Here is a 26,601-nt window from a genome sequence, read left to right on the forward strand (position 1 = left end):
TCTCAGAAATATTCAAGTCTTAGATTGTGAGTCTTGTCAATTAGGAAAACATGTTAGATCTTCCTATCCTAAAAGATCTGAGACACATTGTAATTCTCCTTTTTCAATTATTCACTCAGACATTTGGGGACCTAGTCGTGTTACGTCATTTGGTTTTAATTATTTTGTAACTTTCATTGATGAATTCTCTCGGTGTACTTGGGTTTATTTAATGAAAGAGAGATCTGAACTTTTGTCTATTTTTAAGTCTTTTCTTAATGAAATTAAGAACCAATTTGGGAAGACAATTAAAATTCTTCGAAGTGATAATGCTAAGGAATATTTCTCTGCAGCATTTTCTTCTCTCTTATCTTCCCAAGGAATTTTACACCAGTCAACCTGTCCTCATACTCCACAACAAAATGGCATTGCAGAGAGAAAGAATAGACATCTCATTGAAACTGCACGTTCCTTGATGTTGAATACTAATGTTCCTGTACATCATTGGGGCGATGCAGTCCTTACTGCCTGTTTTCTTATCAATAGGATGCCTTCTTCCTCTCTTAACAATAAAATTCCTCACTCTGTCATTTTTCCCAATGACACTTTGTATCATGTTTCCCCACGAGTATTTGGGTGTACGTGTTTTGTTCATAATGTTTCTCCAGGTCTTGATAAACTCTCAGCAAAAGCTATCAAGTGTGTTTTCTTAGGATACTCTCGTCTTCAGAAAGGGTATAAATGTTATTCTCCCTCCACCGGGAGATATTATATGTCAGCAGATGTCACATTCTTTGAGGATAAACCATTTTTTCCTTCCTCCATGGAGGATCGTTCTTATGTTCAACAAATGTTTCCTTTGCCAACACGTGATCCTTTAGTTATTCCTGATTCTGTACCTCAAACTCAAAATCCAAATGACATTGTTCCTCCACCTCTTATCACATATCAGCGTTGGACACAATCTTCAACTCCAAACACTGAAGATCCTCGAGACTCAGTTCCTCCTCCATCAGATCATCATACCATGGATCCTTCATCCTCTTCACCTTCTACTGATTCAGATGATAACTGGCCCATTGCCCTTCGGAAAGGTATTCGGTCTACTCGTAATCCATATCCTATTTATAATTTTGTGAGTTATCATCAATTGTCTCCTTCATATTTCTCTTTTGTTTCCTCATTATCTTCCACTAAAGTTCCTAATAATGTTCATGAGGCACTTGGTCATTCTGGTTGGCGACAAGCCATGGTTGATGAAATGATGGCACTTGAACACAATAACACTTGGGATCTTGTCCCTCTTCCTCCTGATAAGAAGGCTGTTGGTTGTAGATGGATATATACTATTAAAGTTGGTCCTACTGGTAAAATTGATCGTCTTAAAGCTCGGCTAGTAGCTAAGGGCTATACTCAAGTTTATGGCCTTGACTATAGTGATACTTTCTCTCCTGTGGCTAAAACCAGTACAGTTCGTATTTTGCTTGCTATGGCTGCTATTCGTCAATGGCCTCTTTATCAGTTAGACATTAAAAATGCCTTTCTTCATGGTGATCTGGAAGAGGAAATATACATGGAGCAACCTCCTGGATTTATTGCTCAGGGGGAGTCTGGCTTGGTTTGTAAGTTACGTCGTTCTCTCTATGGCTTGAAGCAATCACCTCGAGCTTGGTTTGGTAAATTTAGTCAGGTAGTGCAAAGGTTTGGATTGAAACGATGTGAGGCAGATCATTCAGTGTTTTATGGTCACTCTTCTCCTGACAAATGTGTTTATCTCATGGTGTATGTTGATGATATTGTTATTACAAGAAATGACATATCCAGAATTACTCAGTTAAAGAATCATCTGTTCAACCACTTTCAAACTAAAGATCTGGGTCGTCTAAAATATTTTCTTGGTATTGAAGTGGCACAGTCAAAAGATGGTGTCATCATTTCACAAAGGAAATATGCTCTTGACATTTTAGAAGAAACAGGTCTAACAAATTGCAAGCCCATTGATAGTCCTATGGATCCAAATCAAAAGTTAATGAGAGATCAGGGTGAACTCTTCTCAGACCTAGAGAGATATAGAAGGCTAGTTGGAAAACTCATCTATCTCACCATAACAAGACCCGACCTTTCTTATTCAGTTGGAATTGTGAGTCAATTTATGCAAAATCCACATGTTGATCATTGGAATGCAGTGCTTCGCATTCTCAGATACATAAAAGGAAGCCCAGGACAGGGACTATTGTATGAGAACAAGGGAAACACTCGAATCGAAGGATATTGTGATGCAGATTGGGCTGGTAGTCCAATTGATCGAAGATCGACTACAGGATATTGTGTTTTACTCGGTGGGAACCTTGTATCTTGGAAAAGTAAGAAACAAAATGTTGTTGCCCGATCTAGTGCTGAAGCTGAATACCGATCTATGGCTCTAACTACATGCGAACTTGTGTGGATTAGACAACTTCTTCAAGAATTGAAATTTTGTGAAAATGAGCAAATGAAACTGTACTGTGACAATCAAGCAGCTCTTCACATTTCTTCCAATCCTGTGTTTCATGAGAGAACGAAACACATAGAAATTGACTGTCATTTTATTAGGGAGAAGTTATTATCCAAGGAACTAGTTACTGAATTTGTCAATTCTAATGAACAACTTGGAGACATTCTGACCAAATCCCTAAGGGGGCCTAGAATTCAATTCATATGTTCCAAGCTTGGTGCATATGATTTATATGCTCCAGCTTGAGGGGGAGTGTTGAAATGTAATATGTTTTAGATATAGACTCCTTAGGAGTCTTCTATGTTTTTCCTTTGTTTTCACTGTTCCTACTTTCACTGTTGATTATGTTTGTATAAGTATCATTAGTGATGTATTAGGAAAGAAGAAGAAATAATAGAGGTTTTGTTTTAATCTCTTTCTCTCTAAATCTTCAAGTCTCTGTAATGTGTAGAAAGAAAAATACAAGTATAGATCTCCCCCAAGGAAGCCTCCCTTCCTCCACTGGCCAAGAGGTCCAGTCTAAACCCAAAATAATATCCGATACCCTCCTCAACAACTCAGCTTTTATTTTATACTCTCTCTCTCCCCCTAACAAACTAACAACCTTTCCCGCTATTTACTTCCCTCCCCTTTTATTCCTTCTTTCATAAACTTGCAACTTCCTAACAGAATATATCTAAATCTTTTGGTTCTTTTGCCAAATTGGTTTTATTCATTTCATGTCTTTGTTTTGTGATTTTTTCAATGTTTGGTATGAAAACTTATAAAGAGGAACTTGATTGTTTGAGAAGAATGATTTAATCAATAACTACCTCTTCTGGATCATATAATTTGTCCATGAAAGGTAAGGGTATATTTAATATTATTGGCCATTTGTCTCAAGGTCTTTGGATTCTTAATGCAGGAGCAACTGATCACATGCCTCCATTTCCTAAGCTCTTCAATTTGTTTGTCAAAATAACTACAAAACAACTCATTGTAGTTGCAAGTGGTGATAGTGTACCAACATGTGGGTCTGGGGAATATAACTTTAAAATCATTTATTGTATTAAGCAATGTTTTATTTTTTACAAAAGACTGGCTACAAAAGATTTTATTTGTTCAGTAGATTTTTTATTATTGGGATTTTCAGGACCTTCCTACAGGAAAAATGATTTCAATTGCTAAGGTGCAGGGTGGGTTGTACCTATTGGAATATAAGGACCAAAACAAACTAAAGGTCATAAATGAGCAAGCAACATTAGAAAGATGGGCAAGTTCCCAAATATGGTTTCATCATAGAAGGCTTGGACCTCCATCATTCAACCTTATCAAGTCCTTGTTCCCTTGTTTGTTTAACAAAGGGTATGTTCAGTTTTCAAATGTGATGTTTTGCTAACTATTAAAGTATCACCGTGCATCCTATTTCATCTTTAATAAAAAGAGTAATTTTCCATTTGAGTTAATTCTCAATAATGTTTGGGGACATGTTTTAGAATCTATTTCTAGAGTAAAACGGTTTATTACTTTTATTGATGATTATACTAGTGTTAATTTTTCTCATATTGTCTAGAATCAATTTGGAAAAAATACATCAAAATAATCAGATGTGGTAGTGTGGTACTGAATATGTGAATTATGAACTTTCCACATTTTTGTCTCATTTTAGAATTGTTCATGAAGTAATGCGCTTAAAATATTGTCCATAATTCATTACAACTTGATAAGATAAAACATTGAAATTGACAAACACTCTATCAAAGATAATCTTGACAGAGGTCTTGTGGTTACAACCCATGTGCCTACAAGACTTCAAATAGGGGACATTTTCACTAAAGGACTTCCTTAGAGCAAACTCTAGGATCTTGTAGGCAAGTTGGAAATGATTGATATTCATTTACCAGCTTGAGGAGTATTGTAAATAATGGATTATTAATAGAATTAAAATATCCTCCATATCTCCATGCGATTAGGAGAAAATATCTTTATAATCTTCATATTCATTTCAGAGTAATTATTTTACTTTAAAGGGTTTGAATGTGAGGACATTTTCACTAAAGGACTTCCTTAGGGCAAACTCTAAGATCTTGTAGGCAAGTTGGAAATGATTGATATTCATTTACCAACTTGAGGAGTATTGTAAATAATGGATTATTAATAGAATAAAAATATCTTCCATATCTCCATAGCAATTAGGAGAAAATATCTTTATAATCTTCATATTCATTTTAGAGAAATTATTTTATTTTAAAGGGTTTGAATGTGAGGACATTTTCACTAAAGGACTTCCTTAGGGCAAACTCTAGGATCTTGTAGGCAAGTTGAAAATGATTGATATTCATTTACCAACATGAGGAGTATTGTAAATAATGGATTATTAATAGAATAAAAATATATCCTCCATATCTCCATAGCGATCAAGAGAAAATATCTTATAATCTTCATATTCATTTGAGAATAATTATTTTATTTTAAAGGGTTTGAATATTACAAATAGAGGTAATGAGAATGTAATCCGTATGATCATTATTTATTGAAGATTCCACATCGATTAAAGAAATGGCCAAACTATACTATATTATAGAAACTGGATTAGAAACTCAAACAGAGAAAACTGAGAATTTCGGATAGAAGTTTCAGAATTATTACAGAAACACCTCTGGCCCTTTGAGGGTCCAGAAACCTCCTATTATTCACTCATTTTCCTGTCCTTCCCCCCAAAACACACCTATATATACAAGCTTCCAAAAAACATAACTACTAACAGATTTTAAAGCTGTTTTAATTAAAACAAACAACTGTATTTTCCTTTACCCTTATTTCTTCTTTAATAGACCGTTGTAATAGGAGGTTATATCCTAGCAGTATATAATGAACGCAAATCTCACCTTATCAAGATAGTTTTATGAAAATGAGTTAAGTTTAAACTCCACTTCCTTAACTAAAATAATTCTTTATTTCCTTACATAGTTCAAGTCCCTTTCTCTCTTTAACTGGCCAACAATTACTATTATTGACACTAGGAGGATGTAGCAAACCGGTAGGCATCAGATACATATAATATTTTCTCATGCTTTTGCTAACATTATAACCCTGATTCCATTGCACAATATGAACAGGTAAAACATTCAATCGAAAACATTTATTTACCTTGTATATAAGAACCCCAACAAGATATCATGAGCAATTTGCAAACAAGAAACAAAACATTGACAATACTCATAGGAGTCATGCTAACACATACCTTTCTAGAAAGTACAGCAAGAATTTCCAATCTCTCGTGCCAAGATGGAAAGTCACAGAATAGAAGACGATCTAACCTACCAGGTCTCAACAGTGCAGCATCAAGTAAATCTGGTCTACTGCTTTCCAGGAAAAACAGATATTATAATAGCCAATGATTAATATCCATTTTCCATATGTTCTTACTATCACAAGAAATAGTCAGAACAAACAAGGACCAATAGTAAACTAATCGTAGCCAAATCATTATTACAGCTTAGAAGAGATGCTCGATACATGAAAAATATCTCATATATATCAAAATTTATTAGGAGTTAGAATAAGATGCAACAGTTGACATAATTACTGAGCTAAATAAGTAGGAGGATGTAAGGGGAAAATTTATTTTGTCGGTAATATTTGATAATTAAGCTTTGCTCTTTGTAAAAGGAAGAATCCCTTGTGAAAGGGAAACTACTGGAGAAGTGTTCTTTCTCCGTTTCTCTTTTCCATCAATAAAATCTTTCTTTGATTCATAAGATATTGCGATTGTAGGACTACAAAGTTTACTTCATTCAGCATCCTATTTTATTCTATAAATGCTTGCTGAAAAGTTTATCCAAACTAATCCTAAAGCCTGTACCAGAAATTGTCTACGTAACTAATCTAAATCAAGTATAAGCCAAAAAGCAAATAAATTTTGAATTTCAGTCTTCGTTAAACTTTATATCCTTTCAGCTAGTCTTTCATCCATGGACACTTTATCAAAATTTTGTTTTATTTTTGACAAATGAAAACATGATTGAGAAACTAACCTTGTTGCAGCAAACACAAATACACCAGTTAAAATCTCCACACCATCTAACTCGGTCAAAAACTGAAAATTGAAACATCTGAAGTCAGATTTTATTCAGTAAAGTTAAAGTTGAAAAAGCAACAAATATTTACTGACTTGATTCACAACTCGATCAGTTACTCCAGTATTGTCATGCCCTCTCTTGGGGGCAATGGAATCAAATTCATCAAAAAAAAGTAGACATGGTGCTGCAGCTGCTGCTTTAGAGAAAATATCCCTAACCTGAAACCAGCATTCAACACCCAGACCTAGTATGCAAAATCAATAATTTTAATTTGAAAGATTACAATATACTATAGACAAAACAAAAAAAAAAACATCCTACGTCAACTAATAAGAGACATCCATCATCAAATGGCTCACAGTGACAGTATAAAAAGCTAGTTAGCCAATTGAGATGTAATAACCTTCAGAAAAACCTTTCATTTTATGCAGAGTAATTGAGAAAATATAAGGATTAAAAAGCATATAAATAAATTCAAAAATAGCATACACCAATAATAACCCAGAGAAGTTCTTATTGGCCTCTTACAGCTTGTTCAGAAGCACCAATGTATTTGTTTAACAGCTCTGGCCCTTTTACTGATATGAATCGAAGTGAAGAAGCAGCAGCAGCAGCACCAACTATGTGAGTTTTGCCACAACCAGGAGGACCATATAAAAGGACATTTGACCGCAACCTCAAAGGTGCTTGTGCAAAAATTTTTGGAAACTTTGATGGCAGCTCTATCATCTGAAATAATTTAACCAACAGTGTAAGATCATTCAAATGTCTGAGTATAGAGTAAACATACAACAAATGAGAAAAATATTGTTATTAGGCTGCCTTAATTGTTACTCTATCAACTAGAGACATGACTTACATTAGTTTTATAAGCTTAGAAAGGCCTCACCTTAATAACTAGTTTTGTGGGATTAAATCCGTCCTCCACTTGGCATACGCAAGTATTTTACAAATATAATAATACTACCTGTGGACTTAAATATAATAACAAAACTAGCTAATTTTACACTGATTAAGAATGTCTGCTATGTTCATTTAATGTTCTTAATTTCAACAAAATAAAGTACATTTTCAACATTATCCTTAGTCATATTTATTGAGATGATGCCCCAATTTAAACATAAGGGTATTTTTGAGATAATAACATTAAATAAGGTTGAGTTCATTGGAATTTTCTTATATCTAAGTCCCATAAACATGATCATATTTTTATTTATATTTGAATCCAAAGGGAGGAACTGAAAAATACATGATACATAAAATCTAGAGAGAGAACAAGATTCTAATATTTCACTAAGTCATACCTCCTTAATAGCATTTCGAATGTCAACAAGACCACCCACATCATTCCATCCAGAACGGCCATCATCAGAAGCTGATTTTGTGATATCACGCATTGCAACTGGAAGAAAATCAAGCATTGCCTGAGAGAAATCCTCCCTTAGTATAGCTGGACTCTCATGTACATCAATGGAAGCATTAGAAGGCAGAAAACGGCGAACAGCAGAATGAACAGCTCTGTCAACTAATATTTCCTGGAAGGAATGAAAAATTAAATATTTGCATACTTGCAGCTGAGACATAGTAATCAACAGTTCATGCATTAATATTATTCAAATTGACAACCAAAGTTCTACATAAGCAACTGTTGTTCATCAAATGTAAATGATGCCACTAAGATAATAATAATAATAATAATAATAATAATGATGATGATTAAGTTTTGTAGGAACACAAACATCTTTTTATGTTATTCAAGCTATGATAATGTAATTTGAAATTTCCTTAACTCTAATCTAGATCATATGCTAATGAAATTTGTGGAGGAATATTTCAATGAATGTTTCGAGAACAAATGCACCAACACCCCCTTTCTTCCTCTACCACAGATAATAGGGCTTACACCATGACAATGTAACTAAAAGAAAATATAACAACCCTAACTCATAAAAGGGCTTCCGTTAATCACACAAACTATGCCGTTTTTCTATTCTTGTTTGTCTTAAAAAAACTAACTCGTTAATGATATAAAGCATGAAATCTGCAGCTGAATGTTTATATCATAAATGCATAGACTTCCTGTTTTTTTTTCTAAATTTCTCTACTCATGCACACTTAAAAAAAAGAACCACATGCTACAACATTCACAAAACTGACATTTAGTAATTTTTAGACCAGTGAAGCGAAATAAATAACAACTTTCTACATGATAGATCTAAAAGGTAGAATACCAGATCATAACCATCATAACCATCACATTTTACAGCCACGTCAAGCAGGATGTCATCATTGCACTGCAAGTGACGCCTCTGTATTTCATGCTTCAACATAGCCCTGCGCTCAGAGGCTGCAGGAGCAGGCAACTTTATGTGAAAGTCAAATCTTCCTAATAAAAAGTGAATCAAGAAATCAGCTGCCTGAACATGAGAAATAAAAAGGATATAAGAAATGAAAGATAATGGTCAATATTCTGTTCAGATTTACTATAATGTGACAAACATATTACATACAAAATATCAAACCTGAAGAGCTTAAAGATTGTGGTATCTTCTCTAGTGATTGTACGGAAGCTATGAAGGCTATTGGTCCAAATCCACATGACTTTTGCCTCTTCTCCTGTTCAGTGTGCAACAGGAAATAGATTCAAAATGGTATTCAGGAAAGAAAAGTGTGTACTAAATTGATTTAGCAACAAAGAGAAGACAATCTTTTGCGATTAGTATGTGCTTCAGAAAGAATGTTTATTTCTACTAGGTGTAGAATAACTCTAACTTTTATCTAGAGTGTCTTGATGAGGAAAGTAATTGTATTTAGTAAAGTAAGTCCACTTTTAGAAACAATTTTGTAGGAAGTACTGAAAAAAATAAGAGGGCAGTACAAAAAGAAATAGCAAGGCATTCGGTTGTAAATAATAAATATCTTCAAATATTTAGAAGATCCAAAATTGATTGCTTTCCTCCTTTAGGGACTATTGTTCATCTTAGAAAAGACAATTTCAGTTGAGGAGACTTTACTATAGAAGGAAGTTTAAAAATAGAATGTTTATAAATAGACTTTTTGTTTGTTTTAGTGGGATAATCTTGGAACAGTTTGTGGCGACTGGGTTATCCAGTAGGAAAGGGGACAACTCCTTTGACTAATCTGTTTTGCTTCATTTATTCCAGAAATAAATTCAGGGTTGAACCTTTTTCTATAGTTTTTCTTTTCTTCCTGAAATTCCAACCGTTAGTGTTAGGACATGGAGAGTGTACGAGAGAAGAAATAAACATTAATTGCCTAACTGCCTTAGAAGTTAGGAAAGGCGGGAATAAGAATGTATAAATAGCATTTGTTTAGTTGAGTGGGGGACTTTTGAACTGTTTGTGTTTCAGGAATTGTTAATCCTGTGGGGGAGGTTAGGCCCTCATTTGGTTCTTTGTACATTGTATTCTTGTTACTGTCAATACAAGAAGAGGTTATTCTTTTGTTGTGTATGTGTTCGGTGTGAATCGCATTAGTTTGTTGAGGTTTCTTGAGTAGAAACCTATCAATTTGGTCTAACCTACCGGATTCCAAATTGGGCGCGAAACAAGAATGGAGGGAAGCACGGAGGGAAGATTGGAGGCACTGGAGATCACAATGGAGGGGATGAAGGCGGAATCCGTCGCAGTGCGCCAGGATATGCAACAACTAATGAGTATGATGGGAACGCAGGCTAACAACAATGATGGTCGTTCAGACGGAAGTTAAACCTCCGTCAACGACACCCAACGGAGGCGCGAGGAGGAAATTGGAGGAAGAGGGGCGGCGATCACCAGGAGATGCAGAATACTTGGAGGAAAAGGGTAGACATACTGTTGTAATTTGAGATAATATCTTTAGAATCTTCCTAATTAGAGGAAATAGATACATAATCTTTTATTTTATTTTTCCTAGTTTTCCTAGTTTCCCTATTTCCCTTTTAGGAGAACTAGATTATTACAAATAAAGGGTATGAGAATGTATTTTTCATGATTGAGAATAATAAAATAAGTCTTATTTTCAACTCTTAGCCACGTTCAAAGGGTTGGAACCTCTAAATTGGATCAATCGGGCGGAAAGGTTTTTCGACATTCAGGGTGTGGCGGAGGAAGAGAAGGTGAAACTCGTGCACATAAGCATGGAAGACAGCACGGGTTACTAGTTCAAGTTTTGGAAGAAAAGGCCAAGAATCGTTCTTGGGAGGGCCTTAAGGCAGCCATGATCGGCCGATTTGGAGGTAGATGGGACGGTGTTTGAACGGCTGGTGACGCTGCGACAGGAGGACACCATAGAAGATTATGTCAGAGTTTGCGATCTTGGTGGGGCAAACCCGTGGCGTTTCGGAGGAGCAGATACTGGGATACTTCCTCGCCGAACTGCGCGAGGACATTAAGGGGCAGGTTCAAACTCACGATCCTCAAGAGCTGATGGTGGCGATGAGAATCGCGAGGGAAGTGGAGGACACTACGCGTGGAGTGAGAGGGGGAAGTTGGAATGGGTTCAAGAATACTCAATTTGGGTCGCCCGCGACGGGAGTAGTGTCGCGAAACGAAATCAGTCGGCCAGGAGGGACGGAGAGTACTGGTTCAGTGAGGAGAGAAGGGGTCGCGACGAATGTTAGCGCGAGGGCGAGCAATACTAGTGGAAGCGACAACAGGGGAAGAATGGTGAGAAACCTTCCTTATCCGGAATTTCTGAAGAGAAAGGAAGAGGGACGATGTTTTCGGTGTGGGGGTCCTTTCGCACCTGGCCACCATTGTCCAGAGAGGAGCCTACGGGAGGTACTCCTGGCGGAGGACGAGGAGGAAGACGCGAGTGTAGAGGTGGCAGACCAGGACCAGAAACCCATGGAATTGTCGGCGTTTTCAGCGGAGGGGTTGACTCAGCCCAAAACGATGAAATTGGTAGGGAGGACCGGAGAAAGAAAAGTGTTAGTACTCATAGATAATGGCGCAAGCCACAACTTTATCAGCCGAAATTAGCAGAGGAGCTGAAGTTGCCCATAGAAGACACGCCACCCTATCAGGTGAGTCTGGGTGATGGGCAAAGAAAGAAGACCTGCGGGTGTTGTGAGAAGGTGGTAATCACTTTAGGGGAGGCTGACGTTGAGGAGAGGTTACACCTGTTTGAACTGGGCAGTGTTGAGGTTATTCTGGGTGGAATGGTTAGCCAAGATGGGAGAAGTGATGCTAAATTGGGGAGAAATAACTATGAATTACAGCCAAGGAGGCAAGAGGGTGAATATTAGAGGAGATATGCTTTGGCCAGGCAACTGGTAGAGACTAAAGCCTTGCTAAAGCTAACAGAGGTTGAAGCTTGGATGTTAGTATGGGATTTGGGTCATGTCGAGAAGGAGGAGGAAGGAGAGGGGCAGATGGAGTTGACTGAAGCACAAAAGGGGGAGCTGGAAGAAGTTCTGAAGCTATATTATAGCGTCTTCTAGGAGGTGCAGGGGCTGCCCCCGCACAGAGATATGGTGCACTGAATTCCCCTTAAGGAAGTGGCAGACCCAGTAAACGTGCGTTCATATAGATACCCATATCTCATGAAGGGAGAGAAGGAGAATCAGGTGGCAGATATGTTGAGCTAGAATAATCAGGCCTAGCACTAGCCCATACTCTAGCCCGGTTACTTTGGTAAAAAAAGAGGATGGCAGTTGACGCTTTTGTGTGGATTACCGGGCATTAAACAGGGCAACCATACCAAATAAATTTCATATCTCGGTGATAGAGGAGCTCTTAGATGAATTGAGAGGAGCTAGATATATTTCTAAAATAGATTTAAAAGCTGGGTATCATCAAATTAGGATGGGACAAGGGGATGTGCCCAAAACAGCCTTCAGGACTCACCCGAGCCACTTTGAGTTCTTAGTGATGCCTTTCAGCCTCACCAATGCGCCAGCCACTTTCCAGAGTGCAATGAATAGCTTGTTGCAGCAGTATCTTAGGAGGTTTATGCTGGTTTTCTTTGACGATATACTGGTATACAGCCCTACTTGGGAGGATCACTTGGAGCAAGTGAAAGTGGTGTTACCGTGATTGGAACATCATAAGTGGGTGGCCAACAAAAAGAAATGTGAATTCGGGAGAAAGCAGATCCGATACTTGGGCCACCAGATTTTAGAAAAAGGTGTGGAGATGGATCAGGATAAGATCAGGGCAGTTTTGGAGTGGGAAGAACCAAAGACTTTGAAAGCCTTGAGAGGGTTTTTGGGCTTAACCGGTTACTATAGGCGTTTTGTGAAGGACTACGGAAAGATTGCAAAACCCCTGACAAAACTTTTGGAAAAGGGGCAGTTTGGGTGGAGTGAGCAAGCCAGGGCTGCCATGGCACGATTGAAGGAGGCTATAACCTCTGCCCCACTTTTGACGCTCCCAAATTTGGGGCAAACATTCCATATCGAGTGTGATGCTTCAGGAGGAGGTCTTGGGGCGGTTTTGACACAGGGGAAGAAGCCCATTGCTTATTTCAGTAAGGCATTGTCTGAAGGGTCCTTAAACAAATCCATTTATGAAAAGGAATTGATGGTTTTAGTTTTGGCAATTCAGCACTGGAGGCCATATCTGTTGGGGCAGAAACTTATTGTGCATACGGATCAGAGAAGTTTGAAATACCTGCTAGAACAGAGGATAACCACCCAAAATCAACAAAATTGGATGGCAAAACTCTTGGGCTATGACTGAGATCTTATATAAGGCTGGGAAAACTAACCGGGTGGCAGATGCTCTGTCCCGCAAAGGAGAAGGAGGTGAGGAGGAAAGGGAGTTAAGATGATAGCCAGACCATACTGGCAGGACTTCCAAGAGGTGTTGAAGGAGGTACAGGAGGATGAGGTGCTAAAGAAGGTGATTAATGATATCCAGAGGGATCCCAATACTCATTCGGCCTAGAGCAGGATCGATTGTATTATAAAGGAAGGTTGGTGTTATCTGTGAATTCGGTGTGGATTCCCAAGCTCCTGGCTGAATTCCATTCAACAAACATAGGAGGCCATTCGCGAGTGTATAGAACATACCAAAAAATAGCCCAATCATTATTTTGGATAGGGATGAAAAAGTTTGTGACAGATTTTGTGGTCAATTGCTTGGTGTGCCAACAACACAAATATTTGGCAGCTTCTCCTCAAGGGCTATTACAGCCACTACCCATACCTTACGCAGTTTGGGAGGAAGTGAGTATGGACTTTATAGTAAAGCTGCCAAAATCCAAAGGCTATGATGCAGTGCTGGTAGTAGTTAATCGGCTGAGCAAGTATGGCCACTTTGTGTTGCTTAAGCATCCGTATTCAGCCAAGACAGTAGTGGAGGTGTTTGTGAAGGAGATAGTAAGGTTACATGGGATTCCAGTTTCAATTGTTAGTGATAGGGATCCTTTGTTCTTGAGCATTTTTTGGAAAGAGTTGTTTAGGCTGCAGGGAACCCAACTCAGGATGAGTACAACATATCATCCTGAGTTAGATGGCCAAACCGAGGTAATGAATAGAATTTTGGAGGGTTATTTACAGTGCTTCTATTCTGAACAGCCAAGAAGCTGGAGTGCAATGTTGCCTTGGGCTGAATACTGGTACAATACCAGTTATCAGGGTGCAGCCAGATGCACCACATTTGAGACGGTATATGGAAGGGCTCCACCTTCACTTAGTAGGTTCGTACCTGGGGAGACACCAGTAAAGGCAGTTGCCCAAGAATTAGTAACAAGGGATGAAGCTCTCAAACAGCTGAAGTTCCATTTGAATTGAGCCAAGGATTTAATGACTCAGCAGGCAAACAAGAAGAGGAGTCCAGTAAACATAAAGGTGGAGGATTGGGTTTTCTTGAAGATTCGACCTCATAGGCAATCTTCTAGGCCCACAAGGCACCATCCGAAGTTATCAGCTCGTTACTTTGGCCCTTTTCAAGTGGTGCAGCAGATGGGAGAGGTGGCGTATAGACTCAGGTTACCCGAAACAGCTAGGATACACCTAGTCTTCCATGTATCCCAGCTCAAGAAGGCAGTGGGCGAAAAGAAGGTGGAGAAGGAACTGTCGCTTGAGTTGCAAGCAGAAGGGCCTACTTTCCGGCCAGTTTGAATCCTGGAAAGCAGGCAAGTGCAACATGGAGAAGAGATGGTGCAGCAAGTCCTGGTGGAATGGCAAGAAGGAGGAAGAGAGGGTGCAACCTGGGAGGACAGGAGTACTATCAAGGACCAATATCCCGAGTTCAACCTTGAGGGCAAGGTTGTTGACGGAGCGGAGGGTAATGTTAGGACATGGAGAGTGTACGAGAGAAGAAATAAACTATAATTGCCTAACTGCCTTAGCAGTTAGGAAAGGCGGGAATAAGAATGTATAAATAACATTTGTTTAGTTGAGTGGGGGACTTTTGAACTGTTTGTGTTTCTGACAGGAATTGTTAATCCTGTGGGGGAGGTTAGGCTCTCATTTGGTTCTCTGTACATTGTATTCTAGTTACTGTCAATACAAGAAGAGGTTATTCTTTTGTTGTGTGTGTGTTTGGTGTGAATCGCGTTAGTTTGTTGAGGTTTCTTGAGTAGAAACCTATCAGTTAGTCTATAATAGGAAGACAGAATCATGTGAATTGTGTGGCAAAGATTAAAAAGTCACCATTCCCCTTCAACTTCTACTCCCAAAGGTAACAAGTAATGGCAGAGAAGACAGAAAAATGCATCCACAAAGCAAAGCTAGGAAATCTTGTTAGTCATTCCAAAGATAGCCCCATGCAAAAGCAATTAGCTAAACATGACAGTGATACCAAAAAAACATAATTATGCCCCTGCCTTGTAGATAGTCCCTTGCTGCATGCATGCAACAGAACAGGAAAATATGGTCTAAAATATCAAAGGGTTGTTGGTTTGAAAGATATTGAGAAAAGGGACTATGTTGGTCTAAATATCAAAGGGTTATTGCATAGGCCATTGCATTATGCAAGCTATTACCTTAATCCCATGTTGCACTGAGTTTAAAGTTGATTATGAGGTGAAACGTGGAATGTATGATTGTTTCGATAGGTTGGTGGGAGACATTGATGAGACATTGGATAGGTTCAAAAGCAAATATGGATTTTTTGGCAAGTCCAATAGCTCAACGTACACTAAAAATTAAATCCCCATCACAATGGTGGGAATCATATGGTGATGAACATTCAGAGTTATAGAGTAGAGTTTGACTTGAAGTTCATCCACTTTTTTAGCATAATTGGAGTGCATTTGAGAGGGTAAGAATTTAAATCTATGAAATTGATTTTATAGTTATCTTTTAGAGGCTATTATGATGTTTAAATAATTTTATAATTATTTAAGTCCATACCAAGAAAAGAAATCAATTACATTAAAAGACCATGAATGATGTGGTCTCTGTGATGGGAAATTCATGATTGAAGAAGGATGTTAGAAAAACAAAGGACTATAACATTAATGATCTTGCTTCTGATGAAGACAACTTAGTTGAAGTTGGAGAAGATGAAGATGCTAGTAGAGGTGGTGTTGCTACACCTATGGATGATCTAGAGGTTTCTCCAATTCTTTATAATGATGAAGGTCATGCAGGAGAGGACATTAATGGAAATGAAGATCATGAGGAGGATAACATTGATTATCTTGTATTTGATATTGTTAGATATATATTTTTATCTTATCTTTATCTTTTATCTTCAATTAGTTTGTTATTATCCTTTATTTGTATTTTGGGCTTAGTCTATTTTCCTTCTATTATACATTCAACACAAGGAAGATTAATCTCATACAAAGTTTTCACTATATCACTATATTTAACAGATATGAAAGATTTTCTTGAATAGTTTGTTTGTATTAAACATTTATGAATTGATTAGTTGTTTTATGCATGACAATCTTATGAATTATGAACCTATTTTTAGTTGTTATTGACCATTTTATGAATTACGTATGAGATATTTTGATCATTTATATTATTTTTAATGATGCACCTATTTATGATAATAACTTTTCATATACTCGTAACTCTTACAAGTTGATTTACGATATTTAATCCCCTTTTTGATCCCCTTACAATTCTCAAGTTTAACAACATTGGTGACAAGGAACAATAATATGCATAACATTCCAGAGAAACCGCATTAAGTAACAATTGAGGCATATTTCTTACCCCATATTCATCCATGACGTCAACCAGAAAATCTGTGAGTCCAGCAACAGATATTGACTGTTGAGATCCTTCAGAGTCAGGGGAAGAAATTATGCTATCAAGATCATCAAAGATAACCACAGAAGGGGCATGATTTACAGCTTCAATTACATGGTTTGCAAGTTCTTGGCGAATAACTGGGACCTTCTCAAGGGCAAGTTTAGAGCAGGAAATAAAAATTCTGCATAACATTGAAAGCTGAAATTATTAAATCCAAACAGGAGCAATTGAAAATTACAATAATTGGGAAAATCATAAAGGAACAACTAAATTAGAATTAATATCAATACATGTGTGCAAAGATGTCCTCACGATTCTCAAGAGATTTTGCCACAGTTCTTGCTAATATAGTTTTTCCAGAGCCCTGGGGAAAATATTTAAATGTCAAATGCATTGATATTTCACTCGTCAGATTGGTAACCTTTTCTTGTGGCTAGATCAATAATATGAAGTACATATGAAAGATTCACTAAGCATAATGTGAAATCTCAATATGAAGAGCTAGATTCTCAACTTAAAGACAAGCAAAGCAGGCAGTATTTTCGTGATGTGATATGAAGCAACTCTAAAACAAACTTCAGCCAATTTGAGGGAGTTGAGTAGGACTCACTTCATGAAGAAACTAAAGCCAAGCTAAAAGAGAAAGGTTTACACAAATTGAAAATGAATTTGCATTACTCGTTTAAGTACAAGAACAGGTACTTATACAAACTCAGTAGCTTGCATAGCAAGTTATGCTGCCTAGACTACAGCTCATCTACCTACCTACCTAACGGTCAGTATAAGTTAGCTAGTTACTATCACATACTAAAGTAATTACAAGTGTAAACTATTCTATACACTGTCACTTTCCTTAAAATTTATCAAAGACAAATTACAAAAGAAAAAAAGATTTCTTGGTATGTTTTGCAATTTAGTTTTTATTGGTATACAAAAGAAAAAAAGATTTCTTGGTATGTTTTGCAATTTAGTTTTTATTGGTATAAGGTAACAGGCTACCACATCTTTAATCAATCAAGTTATCAATATATCCTAAATTGAAAATACACTTTAGCCAAAATTGATAGCAAGCAATGAAATTGAAAAATGGAGTCACGGGATATGATAAAATTATAATATATAAGTGGATTCAAATCTGACTTTAAAAAATTGTTTTATAAGATTAAATTCAACTAAAAATCCACTTTCTAAAAGCCATATATGTTTTATATTGAACTTACGAAGGTTTATGTTGTACTCACAGGTGGTCCATATATGAGAACATGTCCAGGGAGTGGTAAGTTGTGTGTGCCAAACCACAAACCAGATGCAGAACATAACAATATCAACATTCCTGCAGTCAGCAAAAGCAGCAAATTAAGCCAAAGGGCATCTCAGTGCCAAAGAATGCATGATATTTAAGTGAATAAAATTCAAATTAATGAGGAGCAGCATCAAGGAGGAAAACAGATGAATCCAGCATACCTCAAACCAAATTCTAACAAACCCTCCATATTAACAGTCCAAAGTGACTAGGAAAAAATAGGGAATCTTACGCAACAAATAAGTTCAACAGATAAAACAGGTAGAACAGGATTAAGAACCATCGAGCTCAATTAAAAATCAAATTCTCACGGATATTATTCACATGAGATCTCTCTAAATAACTTCCTGCAGTATCCTTGCCAACCAATCATAACAACATATGCAAAGGTTATGGTCATGTTTAATTTTTATGTACAAACATTTTTTGCATCCTTCATTGCCAAGGGTTATATCTGTTGTACATATCATTTGGAAATTTTCCTACTTGGCTTGGTACATCTATTAACAACAATGATCATGAAGGACCATTTAAGATTTTATTGGGAAAAAAATGCCATGAGAACAATCAATTGATAAAGTAACAGACACTTAACCCATCCACCTCCCCTTCCCAAAATAGACCTACTGTTGATAACATCATCCGCAGTTTTCTCCATCCAGCCAAGCGGAGATAGATTTGAACTAATGTGGTCTTCAGGGGTTCTCTCTTCTATAGAAACAATAGACACAGGATCACACAATTTCATCCTTTCAAAAACCTTCAGGTCCACAATACTAATGTTATCAAGTTCTCCACCAAGAGCAACTTCATACGCACTAAGTTTCCCATTATGCAGATATTCTTCACCAAATGTCAATAAAAACAACATTTCAGCTGCATTGCCACTGTTCTCTGAAGGACTATAGGCAAACTGAGCCTTCCCATTACTCCCAAGCTTGTAACAGCTTACTTCAAAATGAAGCAAGGTTTTATCACCCATAATCAAGGAACTAACCTCCATACCTGAAATGGAAGTAATTGCCTTAATTTGTGTGATATACCATAGTCTTACAAGACTCTGTAATTCCCTTGGATTCTGAGATTGATTTGTAGTCTCTTCCTCTGCTTTGTGATTGGATTCATCAGAGACAGCTTCTAGAACTTTATTTTGGATTGACCAATCTATAGTATCCACAAAGAAACCTGATGTAGCTTTCGCTTGGACTTTTTTATCAATGTGATGATTGTGGCCATGAGAAACTTCTACACCATCTTTCTCAACAGAATTCTCCTGCCTTAGTAGTTTGAATTGACACGGAAAAAGAGAGGTTGAAGGAATATTTTTTTCCAAAATAGTATTGCATGCCTTCAAATAAACCCCTATTCAATCACAAAGGCAATATTCTTGTTAAAATCAGATATAAAAAATAAAGGTAAATTTTCAACTGATATATACATTGAACACGGACAGTAAAAATTCTCAGAGATAGTAAGCTTAATATCGTTGGAAAATCTATAATTATACTCTTGCTAAAACCAACAAATCCAAAAAAAAGGAGCAAACCTCCTTAGACCCTTCCACTGTAATTTTCTTCAAATACCATATTTTAAGTTTATGTACCTGGGCTAACCTACGGTTTTTCAAACTAAAAAACAGCTTATTCCTTAATCAATGCATGACAGCTTGATGCACAGTCAAAATGCAATTAGAGACTGCTTTTCTCCTAACTATAGAAACAGATAACCTAACACCAAACATAAAATACATTTAATAATAATTTGCTAGGTGCAATATTCCACACAATTAAATTCATGAGAAAATAACCTGCAATTGATTGCTAAATACAAAGGATCAGGTAAGATGGATATTAGGATAAATTGACATACATGAACGTAGGCTAGCTCTCAAATAAAGGCGAAGAGACTTAGCTACTATCACATGTCCTTCACCCACAGATTCTGAAATCATCAACTGAGCAATTGCTTGTCGATATTCTGTCTTGTCAATATTTACATTTTCAACTTCATTAGTAGTTGAACCACCTCTTTTTTTCATAATATTAATTCTTGAAATATTAACATTCTCCTTGGAAACTCTGGGTACTATCAAAACCAACTGAAGCATGTTGAATGAGTATCTTTTGGCTGTTTCTGGGTGAACAAAAGCAACAGTAGTAAGCCCTACATTGAGGTCAACTCCTTTGACATGAGTACTGATACTACATAATCCTTTTGGATCTTGTAAACGAAGCAGCATCTTAGAAGTGTGTTCTTTATTAAAGGAGTCTTGGCGTGAATCTCCTGCTGAATCCAAACTTTTTTTGCGACTTTTTGGAGCAACAGCAACTTTAGTTCCTCCCATTAGTTGCACTGACAAAGTCTCAGGTGTTAGATTGATAATCAAAAGAAACTTGTTTACATTAGAACAGTAAGAATCCTCTGAATAAGAGAATAATAAATAATTAGGTGTAATGCCACCTATTGAATTTTTAGGAACAAAGGCAGTTCTTAACAGAGATAAAAACAGAGATCCAAAACTAATAAAATACTGAGAATGCAACTTAATTTAAATACACTCAAAAATTAACAAACTAAGATATCAGCTTGTGATTCTAGCCACTAGCTTAGCAAACAATTGGGGAATAATTAATCCACTAACAACAAATTGAAATGGAATAAACTTGGCTTACTTAAAACTGAAACAAATCTGGAAAGTTCCTAAAAGTACACAGCATCTAAAGGTGCGTTCTCAACATATAACACTATAGACAAACAGATAGCACTAATACATTCGATGAAGCACACACTTGGCCATCTCCATGATTGATCTATTTATCCTTCCATTCACTCCATTTTGTTGAGGTGTGTAAGGAGTCAACAACGTATGCTTAATCCCAACTTCATCACAAAATTGTTGAAATTGATTAGCTATATACTCCTTTCCATTGTCTAACCTTAGAAGTTGAATACAGCAATTGCTTTGATTTTCTACATGTGCTTTGAATTTCCAGAATACTGCAGCTACTTCTGATTTGAATTTAAGAAAATAAATCCAGCACATTCTTGTTATTGTGTATACTGCAGCTACTTCCTTTTAGTGATGGAGTTCTTTGTGGTCCACCAGTAGTGTGAACAAGATGCAGTTTCTGAGTTACCCTCCAGCTACTTTCAGGAAATGGTTTCCTTGTTTGCTTCCCAAATTTACAAGCTTCATAGTCAGCTGGCTTTTCTGTAATGGAATGAATTCCATGAACTAGTTGATTTTTCAGCATGTAGATCATTCCCAAATGATAGAAATGACCTACTGCTAGGTATGTCCCTTAACATCCCACAAGATAAGAATATATAGACTTTCCTAAAAGGTCTCCCCCCTGTAAACACTAGTCATTTCACTACTTTTATCTTTAAATTTCTTCCTAACCCTCTCATTACTTCCATGCCTAACACCTATCCTTCTGTACCAAAGATTGACTGAGCTTGCTATAACTGAAAATGCAATTTGCTCCTTTTTTGTTGGATAAAAATAAAACTTTGCTCCTCAACTTGACTTTGAACATTTCAAGGCCTATTTGATCATTAATTATGCAATTTTTATCTTCAAAGATAACTTTGAACCCTTTCTCAAGCAGCTAACCAACACCAAGCAAGTTCTGGTTAACATCAGGTACATATAAAACATTATAAAGGGTTTTCACACCTATTTAGCTTGTTATAGCTATTCATCCCTTGCCTTTTACTGGAATTTGTTCCAATTCTGACCCATTTGACTTCAATGTTGTCCAAACACTTGAATAGTTCTATGTCATAATGATTGTTACAGTTAAAGAACTCAGATTTAAGTAAAACAGTGTATTTTTCCTTTTTGTTCATTGTTACAATTTACTCCTGTATTTATAGAGTACAATAGTGTAGAATACAAAAGGTCAAGCACTTCCTAAACCCTAACCTAATAGTTGGATTCTCATAAATAATAATAAAGAACATTACATTTCAATACTCTCCCTCAAGCTGGAGCATATAGATCATATGCACCAACCTTGGAACATATAAATTGAATTCTAGGCTCCCTTAGAGATTTGGTAAGAATGTCTGCAATTTGTTCATTAGAGCTGATAAATTCAGTAACAAGACCCTTGGACAGTAGCTTCTCTCTAACAAAATGACAACAATTTTTATATGTTTTGTTCTCTCATGAAACATTGGATTGGAGGCAATGTGAAGGGCTACTTGGTTGTCACAATACAACTTCATTTACTCATTTTCACAAAATTTCAACTCTTGAAGGATTTGTTTAATCCACACAAGTTTACATGTAGTAAGAACCATAGATCGATATTCCACTTCTACACTAGATCGAGCAACAACACTTTGTTTTTTACTTTTCCAACATAAAATGTTCCCTCCAAGTAATACATAATATCATGTGGTAGATTTTCTGTCAATTGGACAACCCGCCCAATTTGCATCACAATATCCTTTGACTCAAGTACTACCCTTGTTCTCATACAACAATCCATGTCCTGAGTTCCCTTTTGCATATCTGAGAATGCAAATCCCAGCATTCCAATGATCAACATGTAGATTTTGCATAAATTGGCTCACAACTCTCACTGGATAAGAAAGATCAGGTCTTGTTATGGTAAGATAGATAAGTTTTCTAACCAACCTTTTTATATCTCTCTAGGTCTAAGAAAAGTTCACCATGGTCTTCATTAACTTTTGATTTGAGTCCATAGGCCTATCAATAGGCTTGCAATTTGTCATGCTTGTTTCTTCCAAAATATCAAGAGCATATTTTCTTTGTGAAATGATGACATCTACTTTTGATTGTGCCACTTCAATGCCAAGAAAATATTTTAGACGACCCAGATCTTTGGTCTGAAAATGGCTGAACAAATTATTCTTTAATTGAACAATTCTAGTGACATTATTCCTGAAATAACAATATCATCAACATAAACCATAAGATAAACACATTTGTCAAGAGTAGAGTGACCATAAAACACTGAATGATCTGCCTCACATCGTTTCAATCCAAAACTTTGCATAACCCGACTATATTTTGCACAACTGAATGATAATTAATTTTTCCAATTGAGCTTTGCAGTGTTGCTTGTTTTGGTAAATATAGTCATGTTAATGAGACAAAGGTAAACTTTTCTCAAACCCAAAGAGATACAGAAGGTTGGCAAGAAAACTCATTTATCTTACCATAACAACACCTGGTCTTTCTTATCCGGTGGGAGTTATGAGCCAATTTATGCAAAATTCACACATTGATCATTGGAATGTTGTGATTCACATTCTTAAATATGTAAAAGGGAACCCAGGACAGGGATTGTTGTATGAGAACAAGGGAAGTACTCAAGTCCAAGGATATTGTGGTGCAGATTGAGCTGATTGTCCAATTAACAAAAGATCGGCTACAAGATATTGTGTATTCCTTGGAGGGAACCTTGTATCTTGAAAAATTAAGAAACAAAATGTTGTTCCTCGATAGTGCAGAAGCGGAATATCGATTTATGGCTCTAGCTACATGTAAACTTGTGTGGATTAAACAACTCCTTCAAGAGTTAAAATTTTTTGAAAATGAGTAGATGAAGTTGTATTGTGACAATCTAGTGTTTCATTAGAGAACAAAACATATTGAAATTGATAGTCATTTTGTTAGAGAGAAGCTACGGTCCAAGGATCTTATTACTGATTTTATCAGCTTTAATGAACAACTTGCAAACATTATGACTAAATCTCTAAGGGGGCCTAAGAATTCTATTTATAAGTTACAAGTTTGGTGAGCTTGAAGGAGAGTGTTGAAATGTAATGTTTATTATTATTATTTATGTATGGCAACCCAACTATTAGGTTAGGGTTTAACAAAGAGCCTTGACCTTTTGTATTATGCTCTTTTGTACTCTACAAATACAACAGTTTATTGTAACAGTGTAATAAGAAAATACATTGTTTTACTTAATTCAAGTTCTTCAAGTCAAGGCAACTAATCCACCAACACCAAAATTGACATCGATAATAAATTATCCAAATGTTTGATAGATACTGTAAAATGACTCGATCTATAAATTCATAAGCAGAATACTTTAATACATAAAATATAAACTATATGACCACCACCATACACTAAAGCAACAATGCTGCCCAATTCCTATATATATTTGGGATAGTTCTCAACAAGCAGCATTAGAAGCAAATCAAATAGTGTCTAACACATGTGCAAACTCAAATAAATATCCTTGATTAAAAAGAAAGAGAAAACCTTGATCATGAAGAACATAGTTTGCACTTTTATTTTGGCATCTATATGATAAATACATCTCTATCATATTTGTCACAATAGTTCAAAAGGGTATTTCCAGCTTACACATCAAAAGAAAGCAAAAACTACATTGTCATTAATGACATTTGCAGCTTAGACCAAGCATGTGATGATACCAAAGAACTATAGAGACAGAAATAGGTATCATCTTACCTACCACATTCTTCGGATCAACAGACGTCACTTGAAATGTGATGACAGTATGACCATGCAACCACAAAGGAAATCTCATCCCTTCATAGACAATCCTGACCTGCATCAAGCTACCCACATCATTATATAAATGTAACATAGAGAGATCAAATAGATTCATTTCTTCTCATACTGGTTGATTTCCTTTTCATATAGCCGGTAGAAAAGCGAAGGCAAAAGAATATAGTTAAAATAATAGAAAATTAGTATTTATATCCATAAAGAAGTTCACCGAAAGAAAATAAAGAAAAGCGGTGGTACACAAAAACCTCTATATATCATACTCGCCTTCAACACCAATTACTTCTCTCTATCTCTCATCCTATCACATGATATCACCTATTATGTCTACTTTCTCTCTCTTTCTAGATGTTAAAGTAGCATTTGGTCTCCAGTAATCTTTCAAAGAAGAAAGGGAGTGTCTATTCCATTCCCATGCCTGTACTGTCACTCCCATTTATCTTTTTTTATGTAAGATATTTTTTTCTTCTTTATTAATCAAACTAATGCCTGAGACAATTCATAGAAAATTTATCTAAATAGGAATGGCAATGGACACATTAGAGCAGCAACAAACACTCACAATGAAAAAACATATGCCGCTATTATTACAGTGAAGATGGAGACATACCTGACAAAATTCTCAATAGCAACATTCCAATCCATAATTAGGATTTGATAGAATAAATTTATCCATAAAATCTCACAAGAAAATAAAGAAAAATGAAAAAGCTTTTCCATAAGATAAAATTAGTTTATGCATAAGTTAACTTGTAAAAGTTCTCTCCTATTAGCTTCTCCAAAAATTTATTTATGCATAAAATAAATTTAAATTGTGAGTTTGTTCTACTTCAAAAAAATTATTTGGATAAACTTATCCTTAGGCACTTGTAAAAGATAAAATAAGAAAATAAAATGAACTTTCTCAGAAGGTTTTAATCATAAGTTAAAACTAAGTTTTCCAGAAGCTTAAATTCGGGAGATTCTTCAATTAACTACTGCATAATATAGTTTTAGTTTTAGGAGTTTTAAAATTAACAAAAATTATTTCATTTTCCCTTCTCGTATTTGAACTTAAGGATAAATTTATCAAACAGACCCTTAATTTCTTCTATTTCTATAAATGTTTCTAGATAAGTTTATTCAAACAGACATTTTAGTGTGTTGTGACCTTTTAGTCTTCAAACAAGTACATACAACTGAATTTCAATGCCTACTTTTAAGTTACTTTCGATCGAATTGTAGTACGTTGGGGTTAAGCGAGTGTCCAATTACATGGCGTACCTGGTTGAGGATTATACCCTGGGCTAGGTCGGCGTTGAGCTCCAAGATTTCCCAGTCGTCCTCCGTGTTTGGTTCTATGATGACGAGAGAAGCGTGCGGCACATTGGGAGCAGCTCTCACTTGAACAATAGCGTGATTCGGCAAGGAAATGCACTCCGCAAATTGAGGAGAAACCTGCACAAGTTATTTTGGAGGCTTCATATAGAATTTAAACGGAAAGCGAGTGAGTGAGAAGGTGCAAAAGGAGAAGTTTCGCACCTCTATGGCGGAAGAAGCAGAAGTGGCGCCGGACCAAGAGACGAACCAGGTGTGAGGAGGAGAGCGAAGCTCGAGAGCGAGGATTTGAGGAAGAGGTGTCGAGCGCGTAGACTGAAGAGTTTGGATGAGTGAGAGGGGAAGGGATACGAAACAGGAGTCTATACCTCCCACCACCTTCACCTCGAACTCCATCGGACCGAATGAAATTATGTAACCTAAGCACACATATTATTCACTTTCTCATTCTCATACGAACCAGGTTTCAGTTTAGAGGGATGCTAGATGAAGACTCTCATTTCTACTCTACATCTGTACAACAATCAGTAAAATTATATTTTTATTTTAAAATATAAAATAATTTACAAAGAATTAAATAAAAAACCATAAATATTATGTTTTATTAGGTGTATTATAGGTATTGAAAAACATTTTGGTGTTGATGTAAAATTTTCCATCAGTTTAAAGCTAAATTATTATTCTATTCCTTTACACAATTTTTAAATCATTTATGAATTTATATATATTTCTTTAGTGTCCAAAAATTTTTATAATTTTCAA

The 26,601-nt window shown here is 36.2% G+C and overlaps 2 protein-coding genes across 7 annotated transcripts in view; one reads left to right on the forward strand and one right to left on the reverse strand.

Annotated features, from left to right (window-relative positions):
- Positions 1 to 26,339, reverse strand: part of LOC108342583 (peroxisome biogenesis protein 1) — a 39,876-nt gene extending 13,537 nt beyond the window's left edge. For 3 of the 6 annotated variants that reach the window (XM_052871989.1, XM_052871988.1, XM_017580377.2), the window contains exons 1-15: positions 26,044 to 26,338; positions 25,786 to 25,959; positions 24,463 to 24,562; positions 19,866 to 20,348; positions 18,624 to 19,358; positions 17,935 to 18,026; positions 16,984 to 17,057; positions 16,655 to 16,874; positions 9,057 to 9,150; positions 8,766 to 8,920; positions 7,839 to 8,069; positions 7,063 to 7,263; positions 6,627 to 6,752; positions 6,490 to 6,551; positions 5,697 to 5,814 (exon numbers count right to left, since the gene is read on the reverse strand). In XM_052871989.1, the coding sequence (XP_052727949.1) occupies positions 5,697 to 5,814; positions 6,490 to 6,551; positions 6,627 to 6,752; positions 7,063 to 7,263; positions 7,839 to 8,069; positions 8,766 to 8,920; positions 9,057 to 9,150; positions 16,655 to 16,874; positions 16,984 to 17,057; positions 17,935 to 18,026; positions 18,624 to 19,358; positions 19,866 to 20,348; positions 24,463 to 24,562; positions 25,786 to 25,959; positions 26,044 to 26,235 (3,057 nt within the window). In that variant the 5' untranslated portion in view covers positions 26,236 to 26,338. Of the gene's footprint in view, positions 1 to 5,696; positions 5,815 to 6,489; positions 6,552 to 6,626; positions 6,779 to 7,062; positions 7,264 to 7,838; positions 8,070 to 8,765; positions 8,921 to 9,056; positions 9,151 to 16,654; positions 16,875 to 16,983; positions 17,058 to 17,934; positions 18,027 to 18,623; positions 19,359 to 19,865; positions 20,349 to 24,462; positions 24,573 to 25,785; positions 25,960 to 26,043 lie in introns of those variants that run through there. The other 3 variants (XR_008246594.1, XM_017580391.2, XM_052871990.1) reach the window with 3 other exon arrangements.
- On the forward strand, positions 1,799 to 3,141 carry LOC128195039 (secreted RxLR effector protein 161-like). The gene has a single exon (XM_052871991.1). The coding sequence runs from the start codon at positions 1,988 to 1,990 to the stop codon at positions 2,717 to 2,719; it is 732 nt and encodes a 243-aa protein (XP_052727951.1). The 5' UTR covers positions 1,799 to 1,987; the 3' UTR covers positions 2,720 to 3,141.
- Positions 26,340 to 26,601: the final 262 nt, after the last annotated feature.

This window comes from Vigna angularis, chromosome 1, assembly GCF_016808095.1.
Source record: "Vigna angularis cultivar LongXiaoDou No.4 chromosome 1, ASM1680809v1, whole genome shotgun sequence".
Taxonomy (NCBI): domain Eukaryota; kingdom Viridiplantae; phylum Streptophyta; class Magnoliopsida; order Fabales; family Fabaceae; genus Vigna; species Vigna angularis.

What these genes read in the sequence shown, in the direction of transcription:
- LOC128195039 (XM_052871991.1), top strand. Translation starts at nt 1,988, where the DNA reads ATGGATCCAAATCAAAAGTTAATGAGAGATCAGGGTGAACTCTTCTCA.